Here is a 20,004-nt window from a genome sequence, read left to right as displayed (position 1 = left end):
TCATATGTAACGTGGCAATTTTTCTTTTTCTCGACTGCTCATTTCAGGCTCCTTCGTTCACTCCGGCCACGCCTCGCACTTTGCTCTCGCATTTTTAAGAGTTTAATTAGAACTGCAGGCGGCGAAAAACTTCACTCGTTTAAATCATGTAGCGTCGCTGCAGAACACTCGCAGACCCGCCACGAGTTTGGGCAAAAGCCACGGTCATCGGCAGCCTCTGAATCAAACCCTCCGCAGCAAGAAGTCAGTCAGTCAGTCAGTCATTCGCTGAGTCTCAGCAGTAAGATAATTATAGACCGCACTGTACACTATTACAACATCTTAGATCTCGTGCTCCACATGCTGATTACTCCTGTGTGAGGGTTGGACGTTTTACAGTGAGACAGTTTTAACGCGTCGTAGTTCAACGGTTTTTCTGCGAGGTGCATTTCCCTCGGAGAAAGCCTGGAAATGGCTTCATCGACACGCGTCCTGCCTGAAGCAAGAGCAGCCATGTAGCCGTCTGGCTTCCCTGCAGCACAAAGACGATCCCTGTCATTATGTTCAGCCGTGCGGAGCGGCGGATGATTTCTGCGCGCGAGTCGGTAGACTCAACATTTCAGCTCTGAGCTGAGAGTGGGGAAACGCTCGTCAGCCTCCAGAACCCCGCCCCGCTCTATCCCCGTAATAGCTCCAGATTTCCTTTACTTTGTGGGAAAGAGCAACACGGCTGTATGTTTTTAGCCCTTATCAGACAATGGTCCTCTCTCCCTGCCCTGTTCACGTACTGTTTGGAGATAAATGTGCATCAATAGTCATCAGATCTCATCAGGACGTGATGATGGGCTTTTCTTAATGTTGGTGGCGGTAGATCGTCCCACTAATGGTCCATTTAAAATGTCTAACTGGGATATAGAAGTGTCTCAAAAAGCTTTGGGAGCAATAATGCTTCAGAGTCTCTGGGTTTGGACTGGGTCATTCCAACGCCTAAATATGCTTTGTTCTAAATTGTTCCTTTGTAGCTCTGTAGCTGTTCTGCTTGTGAAATCTGACTAGACCTGATAAAATAAAATTATCTCAATTATTTCCATTTGCATGATTTGCTGTTTTCCTGTTTTCTCTCTCTCTTTCTACCCAAGCTGGTGTACATTTTGGTGCTTTGGTCTCAACTAACCATTTTTTTTTTTTTTTTAAGGACAGTTTTGTTTACAAAGATTTCGTAATTCATTTTAATTGTTGGTTCTGTTGTTCTGTCTGTTTTATTGTGGATATTTTAAATGTCTTCCAGTTCCAGTGTCAAACATTCATTAGAATTTAAAGGTTACGAATCTTTGAGAACATGTTCTGGCATTATTGTGCCATTACCGTTGTATTACTTGAAAATGGCCTCAAAACTACAATACTATCATTTATCGGGACAGTTTACCGTCCGGCAGTTTATCGTGACGGGTCTACGTCTGACCCGGTCTGATGTCGAACGTAACGTCCAACTGGTTTCCCTCCAAGATCGTCCTGGACTGTTCTGCGTCTGTCTATCGATTAGCTCTGGCCGCCTTCATTCAACAATGGCCGCTTGTTGCCACCTCTCCATAAAGGCCGGTGTTGTGAAGCCTCGACCCGAGCCACGGGTCTCCTCCAGAGTTGACCTCTTGGCCGCTTCACTCAGACATCTGTGTTTCTAACTGTCGGTGCAAACACATGAGTCCTCTCTCTCGGGCACTGCGCCCGCCCGGCTTCACTGGACTGACAGCAGCCCCTGATGATGTCATGGCTGCAGCAGCCATTCCCCGGCGTAGTAATATCCCCGCTCTAATGACTTTAGCAGGGTCGCTCAGGAGTGGAGGAGGGGCGGGACCCCTGAGTTAGCATATATGACTACTTCATGTGGTGTGCTAATAAAATGCTTTGGTTTGCTCTAAACAGCAACATGTGCTAAAGGCATCGACTTGCTCCTTCTCCTCTCTTTTGTGCTACCTCGGCTTGTGGCTGGAAAAAGGAATTTTTCTCATTTTACAGGGGAAATTGTTTCTATCATTGTGGTTTGTTCGCTGGGTAATAAGAACCGTGCTGCTGCTGCTTCCTGCTAATGTAAAGCTGATCTTCACCGAGCTTTAGATGACTACCTTGATCCCGCTGACAGATTCCCTTCTTTCAACTAAATTCTGAAGTTGTAGCCTCACCTCAGTAATGTTTATTTTCCCCAACTTCACCTTTACTGGATTTCTACCACAATTATAACTTTGCCCATATGATCGTGTCTTATGAAAGTGATGCTACATGAGAGACGAACATGAATCCTGCGTCTCTGTTTCAGCTGAAGGTCGGAGAAGAACTCAAGAGGGAAGATTTCCCTTCAACTGGTGCTTTTTTTTTTTTTTTTTTTTTTCCCCCTTTCTGTTCCCGGTCAGAATGACTTCACCAACAGCACACATATATTTAGGAGCAGCACTGCTTATTTTATTTTGCCCCTCCATTGCACTGCAAACCAACCTAAATGATTTGTCTGACTCTGCTCCGTCTCCTGAACTCTGTCACCGAGTTTCATCATGCAGCTCTGTGGTGTTGACTGCTTTTTTTTTTTTTTTTTCTGCAGAGTTTTGATTGTGGGAAAACTACCGAAAGAAGAGATTATGTCAGCCGTGTCAGATATGCTGACAGTGTGACTCTTGCTCTGTCTGACGACACCGATTCTTTATGGCTCAAGTCTGAGGGGAATTGAGCCGCCTCTCAAGTGGAACTAATACGTTTAAGCTGCACGAAAAAAAAACAAAAAAAGCAGCATAAATCCAAAATAATTTTTATTTGCCAAACAGTGGTTGCGGTTTGTGCCTGATATGACTCGGCCTGGGTTTTGGAGTAAAATGGGAATGTTTCTCCCATGACTAAGACATATTTTGTGTGCGGCACTTTGCAAAAGTATCTTACCCGTCTTCATTTTTTATTTATTTATTTTTTTTCATGACGCAACAAACTTTTGTTTGTTGGGATTTTATATTATAGACCAACAAAAAGTGCAGCAGAGTTGTGAAGTGAAGAGGAATTTACATGTATAAAATGTGTTCTATGTACTTGTTCCAGCCCCTCTTTTTCAACCAACCAACTTTCTTGATTTCAAACTAAAATACATTTCCTCATTCAGCTCCGCTAAATATTTTCAAGTTCAATGTTTTCAAGTTCTAAATCAATTGGATTTAGAGCCGTTCTAATCTGCTTTATCCTAATTCAGTTGTTGCTGAAGAGCACACAGCATGATGCAGCCACTACCGTATTTTACATTAGGGAAACCGAATCCCGATGCATGTAGGCAGAAAAATTACATCTTAGTTTCATCCGACTTAGTCATATCTGAAGAGAATTGATCAAACTGGATTTTATTTAGGATTATCAGAGGAAATGGGGTGGACAAGAAATGCAGGACACACTTTTAATTCTCTTATTGGTCCAAACAAATATTACACGGCCAGTGTCTTTTGTCTTGTCGGAAGAATTCACAAGAATAAGTATGATAAAAATGAATACGATGAAGTTTGTTGGTAAAACGTGGCAAAATCTGAAGAAGTTGAAGGGGTCAGAGTACTTCTACAAAGTACAGCTGAGATTATAGCAGATGATTTCACACAGTTGATTTGGTTTTAGAGCAGCCAGGCAGGCAGAGGTATCAGTGTGTCCACCTGGTGCCCTCTTGCCTCAGGCTATACCACTCGGGTCTGATATAGCTTACAGGTGCTGGTCATAAAATTAGAATATTGTGATAAAGTTCATTATTTTCCATAATGGCATGATAAAAATTAAATTGTCATATATTTTAGATTCATTGCACACCAACTGAAATATTTCAGGTCTTTTATTGTTTTAATTTTGATGATTTTGGCAAACAGCTCATGAAAACCCAAAATCCCTGTCTCAAAAAATTAGAATATTATGAAAAGGTTCTCTGAACGAGCAATAAAAATAATCATCTGAATCAACAAAGTAACTCTAAACACCTGAAAAAGATTCCTGAGGCCTTTAAAAACTCCCAGCCTGGTTCATTACTCAAAACCGCAATCATGGGTCAGACTGCTGACCTGACTGCTGTCCAGAAGGCCATCACTGACATCCTCAAGCAAGAGGGTGAGAAACGGAAAGAAATTTCTGAACGAATCGGCTGTTTGCAGAGTGTTATATCAAGGCACCTCAGTGGGAAGTCAGTAGGAAGGAAAAAGTGTGGCAGAAAACGCTGCACAACGAGAAGAGGTGACCGGACCCTGAGGAAGATTGTGGAGAAGGGCCGATTCCAGACCTTGGGGGAAGCAGTGGACTGAGTCTGGAGTAGAAACATCCAGAGCCACTGTGCACAGGCGTGTGCAGGAAATGGGCTACAGGTGCCGCATTCCCCAGGTCAAAGGTCAAGCCACTTTTGAACCAGAAACAGCGGCAGAAGCGCCTGACCTGGGCTACAGAGAAGCAGCACTTTGGACCACTGTTGTTCAGTGGTCCAAAGTACTTTTTTCGGATGAAAGCAAACTTTGCATGTCATTCGGAAATCAAAGTGCCAGACTCTGGAGGAAGACTGGGGAGAAGGAAATGCCAAAATGCCAGAAGTCCAGTATCAAGTACCCACAGTCAGTGATGGTCTGGGTGCCATGTCAGCTGCTGGTGTTGGTCCACTGGGTTTTATCAAGGGCAGGTCAATGCAGCAGCTATCAGAAGATTTTGGAGCACTTCATGCTTCCATCTGCTGAAAAGTTTTATGGAGATGAAAATTTAATTTGGTCTGGAATCGGCCCTTCTCCACAATCTTCCTCAGGGTCCGGTCACCTCTTCTCATTGTGTAGCGTTTTCTGCCACACTTTTTCCTTCCTACTGACTTCCCACTGAGGTGCCTTGATATAACACTCTGCAAACAGCCGATTCGTTCAGAAATTTCTTTCCGTTTCTCACCCTCTTGCTTGAGGATGTCAGTGATGGCCTTCTGGACAGCAGTCAGGTCAGCAGTCTGACCCATGACTGCGGTTTTGAGTAATGAACCAGGCTGGGAGTTTTTAAAGGCCTCAGGAATCTTTTTCAGGTGTTTAGAGTTACTTTGTTGATTCAGATGATTATTTTTATTGCTCGTTCAGAGAACCTTTTCATAATATTCTAATTTTTTGAGACAGGGATTTTGGGTTTTCATGAGCTGTTTGCCAAAATCATCAAAATTAAAACAATAAAAGACCTGAAATATTTCAGTTGGTGTGCAATGAATCTAAAATATATGACAATTTAATTTTTATCATGACATTATGGAAAATAATGAACTTTATCACAATATTCTAATTTTATGACCAGCACCTGTATAAGGAGCTTTAGTGTCTTACTACTTTATTTTTTTCTCTTTATGGTGTTTTTGGAAACCAAAATTTATGATCCATGACTAAGCAGGAATTGGGAAACCATGTCCTTGTGTGTACATGTTAAGTTTCATTCACAATGCTCTTCCTGTTTTGGCTTATTGCACTTTATATTTTAGGTGATAATGAGATATTCAGTGTGATGACCACATGATATCAGAATAATCAGGCGGGTGACTCGCTATAGTTAGAAATATATTAGTCACTTTCTGTGTTTTACATTTAGAAAGCGTAACAGTGTGACTTCACGGTTACACCAGCTGTTTACCCCATTTTTCCTGCGTTTTGGCCAAGCTTACCAGCTGCTGCTTGTTGATTCGCACTTGTTTTCCCCTTACCACAAGTTTCTTATCAAAAAAAAATTTGTATGTATTCCTGCTCCGAGTTGCTGAGTTTACAAAAAAGGGAGACACTGACAATTTTTTTTTTTTTTAATAGCATATTTGCCATTTATAGGTGATCGCTTTGCCTTTGTGCATGCAGTTGAGTGTGCACAGTAAAAAATGCTGGGTTATTTTCATAACCCAATTTCTGGGTTGAAGCTGTTGGGTCATAGGTTGGGTTAGTTTGACCAAATATTGGGTCAAAATTCATAACTCATGAGTTGGGTCAGAAATTTATCGGAAGTCTACATCTTGCACACTTCTGTTGGGCCAGGAGTTGGGTGGGTAGATTTACCCAAACGGTTGGGTTAAAGATGAAACTTGGAAGAAGCCACGCCCCTCTTCACAAGCCTCCATTTTCAACATGACTGTGAACATTGCATAACGGACTTCTCCTCTACTTTGAAATAAGACATGGTAAGTAAAAAGAAGATAAAGTTTCAACGTTTATAGAATTTTATACATAAATTGAATTTATTTCAAACATGTTTGATATTTATTTTTATGGTTATTTAAAATGTTTATTACGGTAGGTTCCTCTGACAAAGAGCTTCGGTGTTGCTACAATACGGATGTTGGGGAAAAAATTGATGAAGGGGAAGGGCACAATTTGTCAAGTAAATTAAATTCAGTTTTTAATATAACCTCAATCATATTTGTTCGTAACTTAACATAGTCAAATTTTTAAAAATCGATTTAGTTTTAAAAGAAAAGGTAGTTGACGGTTTGTCCCCTGATTTTTGCAATATGCGCGCGCATCCTTAGCGGGCTGAGGCTACGTGTTCGAACACCAGCAGTAATGGCGGAGGAGAGCGAGCAGAGCTTTAATAATGTGGGTATATTATGCTTTTTGAAAATAAAATAACTTTTGCAAAGTTATTAGGCGATAAATTAGTTGTGTAAACCTGAATTATGCGCTCGGTTTATTAACATATAGCTTAATTACAAACATGCTCGGACGTGTTCGCACTTATCGCTCCCCTCCGACGGCGTTCAGTTTGTCACCTGCCGAGATCGACTCAAAACCTTTCTGCGATCGACCGGTCGATCGCGATCGACATATCGGTCACCCCTGATCTATTGGCAGTCTGTCAAATATAGGAACTCGTTGTAGTAGATGAAAAGTTTAAGTAAGCGTGTACACATTTTTGAGCTTCATAAAATAAAAATAAAATCAAATAAAGGTTAGGAACATATTCCGTATAAGTGAGAATAATCTTGTCACTTCTGTATTTGCTGATGGATTCAAAACTACTACTTGAATCGGATTAAACTTTTTTTTTTTTTTCGCTGTAATGAGTTACAGTGATAACAAAAAAAGTGCCAATCTGAATCAACAAGTCGGACTTAAATAAAACTCTAAAAATAAAGTTTTATGTGCTGGATCAGGCAGAAATTATGTGAAAGAAAATCATCCAGTATTGAACAGTAATGTCAAATTTCTAAGCTGCTCTGTTTTACGGCACATTTGTTTTCAAGAACAGATCAGAAGATGTGAACAAATGTTTTTTTTTCCTGGATTTTTCGAAGCGTCTGAAAACTCTCTGGCTTCAGACGGACCCTGCAGGAACCTTTATCTGTTACTTTTGTGGATTAGCCTTCAAAGAAGCCTGTGATGACAATTGTTTTTTTTTTTTTTTTAGTTTGGACCAACTTATCATTGCTGCTTATCGCTTCTGCATCACCAGTTTAACAAACCGAGTAGCAAATGGGCTCTGAGAGGAGGTTGTTGATTTATGAACTGGAAGTAGCATTTCACCACCTTCCTGTTGTTGTTTTTGGTGTCCATTTGGTTGTGTTGAAAAGAAGAGATTGGAAGTTATTTATCTTAGCAGCCTGACTCAGACGTCGGAGACGAGGAGACATGCCGTAGGTTCATAGTGGAGAGCGCTCAGGCTGCCTCTAGCGGAGGACAGAAAACCTGGCAACGTAAGCTCTTGATATAACATTGTTTTAGCAGCCCGTAATTCGAGACGGACGCAGTTTAGGGAAAGTTTGAGCCACTTTACCTTTTATTTGTCCTCTCCTTACGTAACTTTGTTTAGAATCAATCCTTTAGGTGCTGAACATGACTTTTAGACGTCTGAGGATCTTTTTTTTTCTTCTGTGTGATTAAAATGAATATAAAGTCTTAGATGCTTTTGCATTATGCATTTTACCTTTGTAGTGAAAGGTCAGGGAGTTAATCAGAAGTTATGAAGTGGTTTTATTTTGATTCGCGCTCTGATGGTGGTTTTTTTCCCCCTTCTTGTGCTGTATTTTCCCAAAAACACCTACACCATTGTTTCTTAATCCTGCTTATGTCTGTACAGAAGGCCCAGCGTCAGAATGAGTGAGGCTCTCTGTTTCTTGTGTCTTTTGGTTTGGTAGTGTGTGCTTCGCTGCTGTCCCCTCCTTCCAGCATCTCTGTGTGTGCACGCTTTGTTATCCTCGCCCGGTTTGGGTTACCTCGCCAAAGAGCGAGGAGGCCGATCGGGTGTCCACTCTGAAGAAAGGGGGGCCGTGTTTTCTCACACTCCGCTCCGTCGCTTTCGGTTCGGCGAGACCTTACCCCGGAGTCGGACAAGCCGCTGAAATTACGCTTAAAACAAACTCTCTGCGACAGTGGAAGTGTCAGATCCGCACGTACCCCGCGACAGAGCAAATCCAAAGTTACCCGAAGCGGCTTTTTGGTTTCCTGAAGAGTTAACGGAAGTCCCTGCAGCTCTGTGACGGCAACAGCTGAAGCTCCCATCCTGTCTCCTCTCATTGTGTTTCTCTGCAACGGAAAAAGAGTTATCCAAACACACAGCGCTGACAGAAACATCCATTATTATAAAACTGGACGTTAAAGTCTGTCATAAAGTCTGATGCACACCAATGATATCAGATGTGATGGTCATTCTGATCAGCCCCACCTCCTGGAGTCATGGTCTCCTGTGCAGTCGGCGTGAGACATGTGCGCTACGTCAGGCAAATATCCAAAAGCTGGTTCTATGTTTACCTCTTTCTGTCCTTCTCAGGGCTTGTTGAAGTTATTTTTTCCAGAAGGACATATTTATCTTGAACTGCTTCCAGTTATTTCTGGTTTAGTGGGGACTGGGCATCACTTTCCATTCTAGGGTTGCTTATTATGCTTAAATAGTCATGCCAGGTCCACATATTCCTACTGTTTTCTTTGCCTCCTTGTTGGCTTCTTTTTTCTGTTTTTTTTGCTGGGAATACAGATCCACGGAGCTTATATTACTCATTATGGAATGTTTCAGTATTTTTTATTTCTTGACCATTTTATTCATTTATGGTACTCACTGATTAATGACTGCACTGTTATGCAGGCAAATTCCCCAATGCTGTTTTTTTTTTTAATGGAAACAGTTTTTAAATTTATATATTTTTTAGCTAATCTACTGCAGAAAATTAGTTTTACCAATGTTTTCACAACGCCTGGATGTCTTCACATTTTTGGCATGTTACCAAAACAAACTTCAATGTATTTTATTGGAGTTTTGTATGACCGACCAACAGCGCGGAAGAGAAATAAACAAAATGTCACAAGTGGAATATGCATTTATTGTTCAGCCACCCTTGCTGTCGTGAGCCGAAATCCTGTTTATAAAATGAGCTCAAAGATGTAGACTGGTCAGACGAGAGCAAAACTGAACATTTTGTACTCTTCTACTGCATGTGGTGGAAGAGTAGAACTGATCATTGTCATTCTGAACACACCAACATTCTCCCTGGTGCCACAAAGCGGTGGCAGCATCATCCTGAGGGTTGGCTTTTATCTCAACAGGCACAGGGAAGCTGGTCAGATTGAATAAAGGACGGAAGGAGTTAAATACAGGCTAAGGAAAACCTGACAGAGCAGATGGAGTATGGCTGAAAATGCATGATGAATAAGCATTTCATATCAGTTGAAATCAATAATTATTGATTCATTTTTTTTGTTTTAAATATATGAAATACTGCCAGACTGTTGGCGTTACACAACTCTTTTATCCACAGTTTTCACTTCACACTGTTGTCTTTTATTTTTAAGCAGTTATGAGGCTCGGCAGCAAAAACTGAAACTGCTGCTGTGGAAGTTACTCAACAAGTTGTTGCTAGGTAACCAAAATGTGTGAGTGAGTTGCTAGGTGACCAAAGAGTTGAGTGAGTTAGTTGATGCCACCAAACTTGCTTAGCTGACAGTGAGAGGTTGAGCGGGTAAAGTCTTCCCTCTGCCTACATTCCCCAGAATGCTGTGCAGTTCTGGATAGAAGTGAATAAGCTATAGATTGAATACTGTATTCTATCAGATGTGTTATCTGTTGGTATTGATCATATGTCTATCGCGATATGTATTGATACTGATTAGATAGAGGCTGTAAAATAAACCTAAAATCCAATGAATACAGTATGATACTGAGACTTTAGTGTCTGCCGTCTGGACTGCCAGCGGCTCTGTCCAGCACGGTGAGCTCTCCAGCCACCCACTCCTTTCCCAGTGAGCCGACGATACCCAAGTCTAGCCTGCGAAGCCTATCAAATTAGATATAGACGCACATTGTGACAGAGGAAGCATTTTGGCCAGGGGTGGATAAGGCAGAGCATAAAAGCTTTTGTCGTGTTTTTGCTATTGGCTCAGTGTACGTACAGTATTTCTATCAGGAAACGTTCCACTCGAGGTCAAGGAGGAAACGTTCTGTCACTCCTCTCCATTTGTATCTTTTGGGGTGGGCTTCTAGCTCCAGCTGCCGGTCATAAACTCATCTCAAGGCTGATTGTAAATCAGTTCGGATTAGGCGGCTGTCCGGTCGGAGGGGGCAGATGGCGCTGCCCCGTAGAGTCGGATATCTGCGCTGGGACCCGGGGGGTCAGCGTGTGACTTAAGTGCTCCGCCGCGTCCTTGGTAGCTTTACTCGCCTCCTTAACCAGTAACATGACTCTCTGAGCTACTTAAACTGCTCACTCTTTGAAACCTTCCCTTTGTTAGCGGCTCCAATATCCCCCCTGCTTTAGAAGTTACACCCTCACCTGGTCGGCTTGTAGGCGTTTGCTTCACAACAACCATGTGTCTAGATGATGTGGGTTCTTTTTCATTCACTTTACAAGAGCTAGCTACCACAAACCAATTGTACTGAATCATCTGTTAACCCATTAGTCCGTAAAATTAAGTTGAACAGTACTCAACTTTTACCCCCCCATGACTTTCATTCTGCTTAAGTGGGAGAATTGACATTAAAACCAGTCCGTCCGGTTGTGCCGTGTAATGTGTTTTACTGTATAAAAGGACCACAGGGTATAAACTGACCCTACCCACCTGCTATTGTTAGTGACTCCACATGAAGGAGATGGGGGGGGGGGTAGCAAAAATTAGCTCAAATGTCAAAAGGATGGGTATGGCAGAGCATCAAATCAGAACAAAGCCCAACACTGGATCCTTTGTACGGTTCAGATTCAGGTCCAGCCAGTAAAGGCTGCGCTGGGAGGAGAGGATACGTGGGCAACATAACAAGCACAAACATTTTTGGCATTTCTGCAATGTTTTTCTCCTAAAATGGGCTAATGGATCTTTAACTTTTTAAAGCGCTGCTGCTCACTCTCCCACATAAAATGACCTCTTTTAGCTCCTTCTAAACACAGGAAGTGAAAGATAGCATCACTGTGGGAGAAAGTGAAATGAAATTAGCTAAATTGGGTTACTTGGCTCAAATTCCCCAAATCTTGTCGGGAAGGAAACCTCTCCTATGGCTTTCTGTCCCGCCATTGTTTGCAAGAAAACCGTCTTACAGTGGAGTTAATAACACCTCCGGCTCCACGCTCTCACCTGTGTTTGTTTACACCACCAAAACCTCCCACAGCCATTATTAAATACCTCATATATCACTCCTCATAATAACGTCTCTCTGAATTGTTGTCAAATTCTATTATGCACTAATTGCTCGTCAGTCAAATACTCCCATGTTTTTGCCTCTAATGAATAGTTCTGTACGTGAAATCATCCAGTCATACACTGAAACAATGCACACGTTATGCTTCCTTTGTTCCTTTGTCTTTGCCAAATGGATGAGTATCTCTCTGTGCATCTGGTCTCCATGTTTTCCAGTAAGTCAGAATTGAATTACTACAAAAGGAGACCTTCCTCCTTGCTTCCTTGCCCTACAGTTCTACTTGAGAATGCACCACTCGGCAGGAAAACAAAGGGAAGCAGTCTTCAGGGTTGGACAGATTCTAGAGTATTTTATCCACAAGTTCTCAAATAGCAGTAGAGCTGGATTTGTTTTTTTTAAAGCTAAGAAGAACAAGTTAATATTTAAGCACAATCTAGATTTTGTAAAACGTCCAATAGATTTTGTCAAAAACATCAGTTATTAAGGGATGGATACATGAATACACCAAGAAGCGAGAAAAATCGACTTTGAAATAAAAGATGACACAAATGAATTGGTCTAAGATAAAAACCAGAGCTGTATTAGAGTTATTGTGCTGGTAGTCATTTTGAAGGGTTGGTTACGCTTCCATGAAAATATGCCTGTTAGATTTTATCTTTGCACATTTGGCCACTCCACATTCTATAAACTCTTGTGAAGGTTATAAGGATTTCTGCTTGTGCTGGTTTGTGTTGCGATCCTTTTTAAAGACATCAATAGAAGCTTGCTGAGGTCATCAAAGGTCACCCTGCCCAAGCACATGACCTAAACCAAACACAGCTGGTGTCAATCAATTGTGCTATGTTGGTTCTGGTTTGTGCTTTTTATAACTATTGTGTGGCGCGATTGTCCTTGGTTTATTTTTGTTTGATTTGGTTTAATGTTGGCCAGAGCTGACCGACCTTTGATGCCATCTGTAACCTTTAATCAACGTCTTTCAAGTAATAGTAGGACCAATGAACGTTTTTGGCAGCACCAGCATAGCCCAAACAGTGATCTTCACTCAGCTTACGCTGTGTGGTTTAGCACAACATCTGCTCCTTTTTTAAACTTGAATGAACTTTCAATTGCAACGTTATGTTTTTTTTTTTTTTTTTTAATCGCTGCTGCAAAACGGGGAAAAAAAATGAAATCCTTGTCTTTGTTTTCTAATAATCTCAGTGCTTCACTTAAAATCATACGAGAAAATTTGAAGAACTTTACATTTCACCTCCACGTCCCTGTGCCCAGACTCTCCACCCTTGTCTGTCACCATCCTGCCTCGCTAATGGTGGAGTTCCCATGTGAAGATTTAAAGGAGGCTCCCTGTTTCTGTTTCTGTTTCTGTCTCTGGCTGCATCCACACAGGCCCCCATAAACAAAGCCAGACCACCAAGCATTAAATTTACATCTATCCTCCAAAGCATGGCTGCAAGAGGGCTGCCCAGTCCTGCTTTAGTTCATCGTTGGAAAGAAAGAACCGAGCCAAAAGTAAAAGCTCTCGATTTATGGATCAGTCTACATTAGAAAGACCGTCTAAGGGTGGTGAGATATATAATAATATTCAATAAATTAGAATACATTTGTTGTTCGTCAGCATCTCAGTTCACTAAGTGAAACAAATGTAAATTAATTGCACACAGGCTGATGTTTCAAGCATTGAACATCTGGTAATTGTGAAGATTTTATTGTTTTTTTTTTTTATCTGACAAATGAGGAGGCTCATCAGAACGCACATTTTAATTCACTATATGACTGTAGATCCTGACAGAATGAAGGAGATCCAAGATGGAAGCAATTAAACTTAGCTTCCTTTGTACATTGGCTGCTTTAATATATTGAAGCAGTCTGGCCTTGAAACACCTCAGTGTGACTCTGGAACGAGCTAATGAGGATCGCCGGTGAGAGGTGTGTCTGGGTTTAAGCCCCTCCTTGACCTTTCACCCTCTCCTCTCAGACTTGGATAAAGTGGTAGATGGAAACGTAAAAGTTGCAAGAAGGAAAGAAAAGAACAAAAAAAAAAAAAACAGGAAAAAGAGTTGACATTTGACTGTGTGTGGCAGCAGTGCAGTTCAAAAAAACCGTTCAGAAGGTTTATCAAAGAAACATACGGTTGGGAGATGCCGCTCCTCTGCTGCGAGCGAAAACCATCTCAGACTGCCGGAGGTGACATGTCTCCCCCAAAAAGAAGCAGAGGAAGAAAGAGCGTCGGACAAGAGAGAAAGTTTACTGCCATAAACTACCACTATAAACAGGACACATTCCTTCTGTAATTCTGAACATCTGGTATGCATGTCGCTTCTCCCCCCCCCCCCCCCCAACTCCACCCTTCTCTTCTGCAAGAGGCTTTAAGTCCAGTCAAAATATTCCACGCCTTGGCATGGTTTTCCACCCAGTTAAAGCCTCTCGAAGCCTTCTCATACATTTTTTTTTTCTGTTTTTAGAACCTTGTGACATAAAGCTATGCTCATGAAAATCTGCAGTTATTAGCTCTTAAACCGCAGAGTCACGCCTTGGTTACCAACTTCGCTCCTTACAAAACAAAATTACTCATGTTTTATTGATAGGATGAGCAGGCGAGTGTCTCCTGGGGAAATTAATTTTAAAACTGTCACAAGTGACGTTGCGCTGCTTTTCGACAACAGGGGTGGTTGTCATAGCGGCAAATATACAGTTTTTATTATTATTATTATTATTATTTTATTTTATTTTTTTTATCTTCCAGTAGAGGAAAAAATGTCTCTGAGCATCTCATCTGGAGGGAAGCAGAGTGTTGTCTGGTCTGGAGACTGAATTATAGCTGCAGGTTAAGAAGTCACGCCGACAGACAGTTTGTGGCTTTGCCTGTGTCATGCAGTGGATCCTTGGGTTCATTGAGCAAAAGGAAAATGAAATTTCTTCTTTTTTTTTTTTTCTTTTCTTCAAAAGAACTGCTGAAGCGGTGAGTTTCAGACACTGGCAGGATCCCTCCTATTGTTGCGCTTCCTCATTTTTAAGATTTTCCCCCATCTATCCCTGTTTACAAGCATTTGGCTCAGAAGGAAGCAATTAGTCAAAAGCTTCTGTCATACAGTCAGCCTATATAGATGTGTGTGTGTGTGTGTGTGTGTTTTTTTTTTTTTGTTGTTTTTTTTTCCACGGTTGTCATGCGGACATGAACTGCTGAAATGGTGCGGTCTAGGAACACAAATTGAAGCAATTAAGGTTTAATTTGAGCCCAGTAAACAGGCAGCCTCTGGACATCTCCTACGGTGTTGAAGTGTTTTCTTTTCTTTTTTTTTCCTTTTTCACGGCTGCTTTAGATAACAGGTCTGGCAATGAGCCTGGGCTCTGATAGCGGCGTGTTGTGGTGAAAAACAAACCGAGACTCAGACTGGAGGAGATGCGGATCATCTCCTGCAACAGGATGCGGAGTCAACACAGGAAGTGAGGTCGCGGTCCAAAATTCTGTCCCGTGTACCGCTACTGGCGCCACAGGCCTCTGCACAGCGCTGCTATAAATAGGCAAAAGAGAGAAAACGTACATTTGTCGCCGTGCGTGAAATTAATGCTCAGATTTTCTGTGTCCCCCCCCCCCCCCCCCCCAGAATTCCATGAATCTGCCTCCGGACAAAGCTCGGCTCCTCAGGCAGTACGACAACGAGAAGAAGTGGGATTTGATCTGCGATCAGGTGAATTCACGCGAACGCTGCCTCCTAAACCCGCACTGACGCCGCGCGTACAGCTGCCTGTGCAACTCTGCCTGGAGTAAACTCCCATTTCGATGCTCTGTTGTGCTTTCAGGAGAGGTTTCAGGTGAAGAACCCCCCGCACACCTACATCCAGAAGCTCAGAGGATACTTAGACCCGGGAGTCACACGAAAGGTGGGAACATAAATTTTGTTGTCTGGAGGTGGAGCTGCACTGACTTTTGGCAAATCCAACAAAGCAACTAAACAAACTAAAGAACGAAATCTGCTTCTGGTCCAGTTTGTTTACAAATAGCTTGGATGACTCTGTGTGTTGCAGGAATGCCTGACCATTGTCACATTATAACCAGAATCATCAATATATTTCATTTTTATTTTATACAATAGAAGAACAGCATTTCAAAAGTCATTAAATATAAACATCTGAAAAGTGTGGCATGCATAAGTGTTTAACCCCCTGTGCTCTGATACCCCTAAATATAAACGACATCTCTGAGAATCTATACGTCAGTATAAATACAGCTGTTCTGTCAAGACGGTGCAGAAGTTGGAGAATGATGATGAACAAAGAAGGAACGCAGAAGACGGTTCTGGTAAAGTCTAAATCAAAGTTGGGTTATAAAACAGTGTCCTACACTTTGAACATATCGCTGAACACTTTTCAGTTTTCATCCAAAAGTGAGAACGGCGTGAAACATCTGCAGACGTGTCCAAACATGGCTGCCGTCCTAAACAGGGACAGACTGGGCAAGGAGAGCAATAAACAGTGAAGCATTACCGTTGGCTCTTTTGGCTCTTTACTACATGTCAGCAACTCAGCCATCATGTGGACGAAGGTGATCTGGTCACATGAGACCAAAATCGACTTTCTTGAGCCTGTGCGCAAAACACTGTGTGAAGGAAAACTAACAGTGCACTTCTGGATGGATGCAAACTGCATTTCGTTGCTTTGTACTTGTGACATGTGCAATGACAAAGTTGAATTCTGTTCTATTCTATTCTAAAATGAGCACACCATCCCGACGTGACCTGTGGTGGAAGCATCATGCTGCGGGAAACTGATGGATGGAGATAAATGCACAGCAGTTCTGGAAGAAAGGCTGCAAAAAAACTAAGACTGTAAAAGATTGAATGGCTTAGAGTTTGGAAATTGGTTCTGCAGTGTATAGACTCAGTGAAGCTAAATGCAAATGCATGCCGCACATTTCAGATATTGTTTTAAAAAGATTTCAAAAGCTCTGCATTTCCTCTTTTCTCCACTTCAAAATGATACATTACTGAGTTTTATCACATAAAATCCAAATATAAAACATTGAAAGCTGTATTTGTAATTTCACAAAATGTCAAAGGGGTGCGAATACTTTAAGGCACTGCCGACGGCAGGCTTTATCAGAGACGAATGTGTGAGTGTACATGGGTGGAGTATTATCTTAAAGCAATGTGTAATCTGTCACTACCCATTAAATAACAGTTTGTCATGATGATGAATCTGCAGCTAACTCTGTTTTTGTCATGTTTATCAGAAATTTCGGCGGCGTGTGCAGGAATCCACAAAAGTCCTGAGGGAGCTGGAGATATCACTGCGGACCAACCACATTGGGTAATCAGCTCTTATCTTCTGATGAATTGCACAGCTGTATTTACTGGTGCTAAAAGCTTTTGGGGGGGGGGCAGGTAGCCGGGGGAACTTTACTGTTTTTCTTTTGTGAAGACGATTCCTTTGTGGGCTGCTACACGGTCCCAGAGCTTTAGTGTCCAGATCTCCACGTATTGTTCTAACTGACCAAGCTCTGCAGCTCTGCCTCACGGAGCTGGTCCTCATAATGCCCAGATGGTAGCCATTGTGATGCCTCCACACTGTTAAGCAGGAAGCTTTGTTGTTCTCACCAGAAGGACAGGAAGCCAGGCTGACCATGGGTTAGCGGGACGCAGTGGACGGCAGCAGAAACACAAAGAGACTTTTCTATGTGGGCATTTTGTTTATTGTAGAGCAAATGCAACATCTAAACTGTATCATGCTTTTTTTTTTTTTTCTTCTTTTGACTGATTTGGACCCTATAAAAAGAGTGTAAAAAAAAAAAATCTGTTTTAAAGCATTAAAAAAAAGCACAAAAGACAACCAAGAGAAATATTTTCAGAAGACTTATGTGGGCGGGACTGAGCGTAACAGATGTTGGTTTATTCTGCACATCTGTGTGTGTGTGTGTGTGTGTGTGTGTGTGTGTGTGTGTGCGTGTGTGTGTGTGTGCGTGTGAGAGCGAGAGAATCTGGGGCCTTACTGTGTGTTATTGCTGGCATTGCCAAGACAATCAGAACTGGCAATAGTTGGACAGATGTAGAGGAAAAGAGTGAGGGGGTCCCAGGCTAGAAGGGATACAGAGGTTGGGACAATAAGCTGATGATCTTTGCCTTTCTTTTTTTTTTTTCCCTCTGCTCCTCTTCTCACCCCTCTTTCCTTCTCTCCTTCCTTCCCTCTGCTTCATTTAAGGGTCTTTATTGGTTTTCAGGCCGACTTATCCATCGGACGACTAGCAGCCGGTAATCATATCCAGCGTTTCAGGACTATTTTAAGAACCTTTTACCCAAATCCTGCCCCCCTGAAGTTTCCTGAAGAGAACGGGGAGGAGCTGAGCAGGGGTCTGCGGGGGAGGCAGACTAAATATTGTGGAGTGTCAGGGGCTTCGACCTGAGCCCACTTCTCTGCCATATGCCCTCCGCATTCTTTCGCTGGGTGCAATGGGAATTCCTTTGTTTAGAGTTGGTTTCTATCCCTGGAAATCTGAAGCATTTTGTTTCCATGGACCTTTTTCCCCCCCGATTCTTTCTCTCTGGCCGGGGAAAACGTCTCAGAAAATATCCTCAGCATTTCTCTGGTGTTACTCTAGTTGTGTTGCCATGTATACTTTGGCGTAACGCAAGAATTGCTTTAAGAGTTTATAGAATTTGGAAGAATCGCAGTGTGACATTTAACCTGACGGGTTGTAGACGAGCTGAAAAGTTATTGAAACAAAGCTGAAAGCACTTTTTTAAAAAATCCCCCCTTTTGCAAAGGAAACTCTGAAAACTGTCAACCTTGTTTAAAGTTGTAATCTTGAAAGGAAAGGTCAAATAAAACTCTGTAGAAGAGTCTGATCATGAACTACATAAAAGCAGCTAATTTGTAGTCCAGACTTTTCTCCTCTTGACCTTATCATATGACACATGCACATAAGAAATGGCAGGAATAGGGGCTATCATGTCTTAAAGAATTAAAACAGAAAATTAATTAAAAAAAACTTTTATGTTCTATGTAGTGACAGAATGGCATCTATAAACATTTTTTTTGTCTTGCCACAGACACTTGATTGGATTGTGTTGCATTTAATTGCACACATACACTGTAGCTACAGTATTTATATACATATAACATCCATAATTCAATTCATTACTCTTGCACTGAGCCATTTTAGTGCACAGCCTTTTTAAAACATCTCATTTTGTAAATTGTGAAGAATTGGTTTCATCTTCTGCAGCCTTTGTTCTGCCTTAAATCTTTGACATTTCCCCTTTTCTTTCTAGAGTTTTTGTCTCTCTTACTTGTTCGCTGTATTTGTGCGATTAAAATGTCAAGAGCAGATCTCAAAGTGTAGCGTGAAGGCGTGTTCCTGAGTTTGGTGACCCCTCTGTGTTTTTATGCATCACAGGTGGGTCAGGGAGTTCCTCAATGATGAAAACAGAGGTCTTGATGTCCTGGTTGAGTACCTCTCCTTTGCCCAGTGTGCTGTCATGTGAGTACACCCACACCTTCACACCTCTCCTGTCTAAAACCTTTCCTGAGGAACTGGGATTGGCCTGGAATCCAGCTGCCGCGTCCTGTAGAGCTTGTGGGGACGCTGCCTGTGCATCTGAAATGTCTTCTATTTGGACTGTTTTAAAAGCTTTGTTGCACTGCGAATGTACATCTGGACAGTTGCTACATGGTTTAGCTTCGAGCTACATGTTGCCTGAAATGAATCTCTGTGCTAAGCTTCATCATGCAGCTTCCCCGTCCTTCGGTACTCCTGATAACGCCTGGCTTTCTACCAAGCTGCCTCGCTAACCTTGCCTCCCTCATCCCTCGTCTCCCTCCCTTGTGCCTCTGTTGTTGGCTTCCTCTGTCTGTCTGTGCGTGGCCCAGGTTGGATTTTGAGGGGCTGGAAAATGGGGAGGATGGATTCTTGGACAAAGCTAAATCATGGAGCAGGTCCATAGAGGATCTGCACCATACGGGCGCCCAACCCTTCTGCAACACGCTGGTGCGCTCTGCCCGCCAGTCTGTCCTGCGGTACGTAACTTTCCCCCGCTTTTAGCTCGCCCTCCTGTTGGCCCTCTGTGCTTTCCCCTTGAATGCTGTAAACATGAATTAGCATGCAAGTCTCGGGGCTGTTGTCTCTCAGGAGTCTGCTTCGATAAGTTATGGGGTTAGGTTATCGCTTTCTCAGTCTCGTTGTGCATAAATTCGACCAAACATAGAAGCTGAGCGTCTTTGACCTTTAGAACTTTGTGTCTCTCATTGTTAATGGCTCATCCAGCCAGATGTGCATCCTCTCCGTCTACAGATGAGAGCCAGCTGTTAGCAGCAGCATATGTCTGGCAGTTACTCCTCATTACTGCAGCATACCAAGGAGACGAAGAAAAGTTAGATGTTAGGGGTGACGAGAATGCATATTTGAGTGAAATATGAGGCTTTATA

General features: G+C 42.3%; 1 protein-coding gene across 6 annotated transcripts in view; it reads left to right on the top strand.

The window, feature by feature from the left end:
- Window positions 1-20,004, top strand: part of fmnl3 (formin-like 3) — a 38,704-nt gene that overhangs the window by 2,552 nt on the left and 16,148 nt on the right. For 5 of the 6 annotated variants that reach the window (XR_015763832.1, XM_088007365.1, XM_088007364.1 and 2 more), the window contains exons 2-6: window positions 15,192-15,275; window positions 15,388-15,468; window positions 16,817-16,893; window positions 18,977-19,060; window positions 19,450-19,596. Coding sequence is in view for 5 of the 6 variants with exons in the window: in XM_088007365.1 (XP_087863491.1) it covers window positions 15,192-15,275; window positions 15,388-15,468; window positions 16,817-16,893; window positions 18,977-19,060; window positions 19,450-19,596 (473 nt within the window). In the remaining variant the exon portion in view is untranslated. The remainder of the gene's footprint in view (window positions 1-15,191; window positions 15,276-15,387; window positions 15,469-16,816; window positions 16,894-18,976; window positions 19,061-19,449; window positions 19,597-20,004) is intronic. The other variant, XM_088007369.1, reaches the window with a different exon arrangement.

Source organism: Poecilia mexicana, unplaced genomic scaffold (genome assembly GCF_051168715.1).
Source record: "Poecilia mexicana isolate PSO_F unplaced genomic scaffold, ASM5116871v1 scaffold_7, whole genome shotgun sequence".
Classification (NCBI taxonomy): domain Eukaryota; kingdom Metazoa; phylum Chordata; class Actinopteri; order Cyprinodontiformes; family Poeciliidae; genus Poecilia; species Poecilia mexicana.
This window is presented reverse-complemented; position numbering and strand designations above follow the sequence as displayed.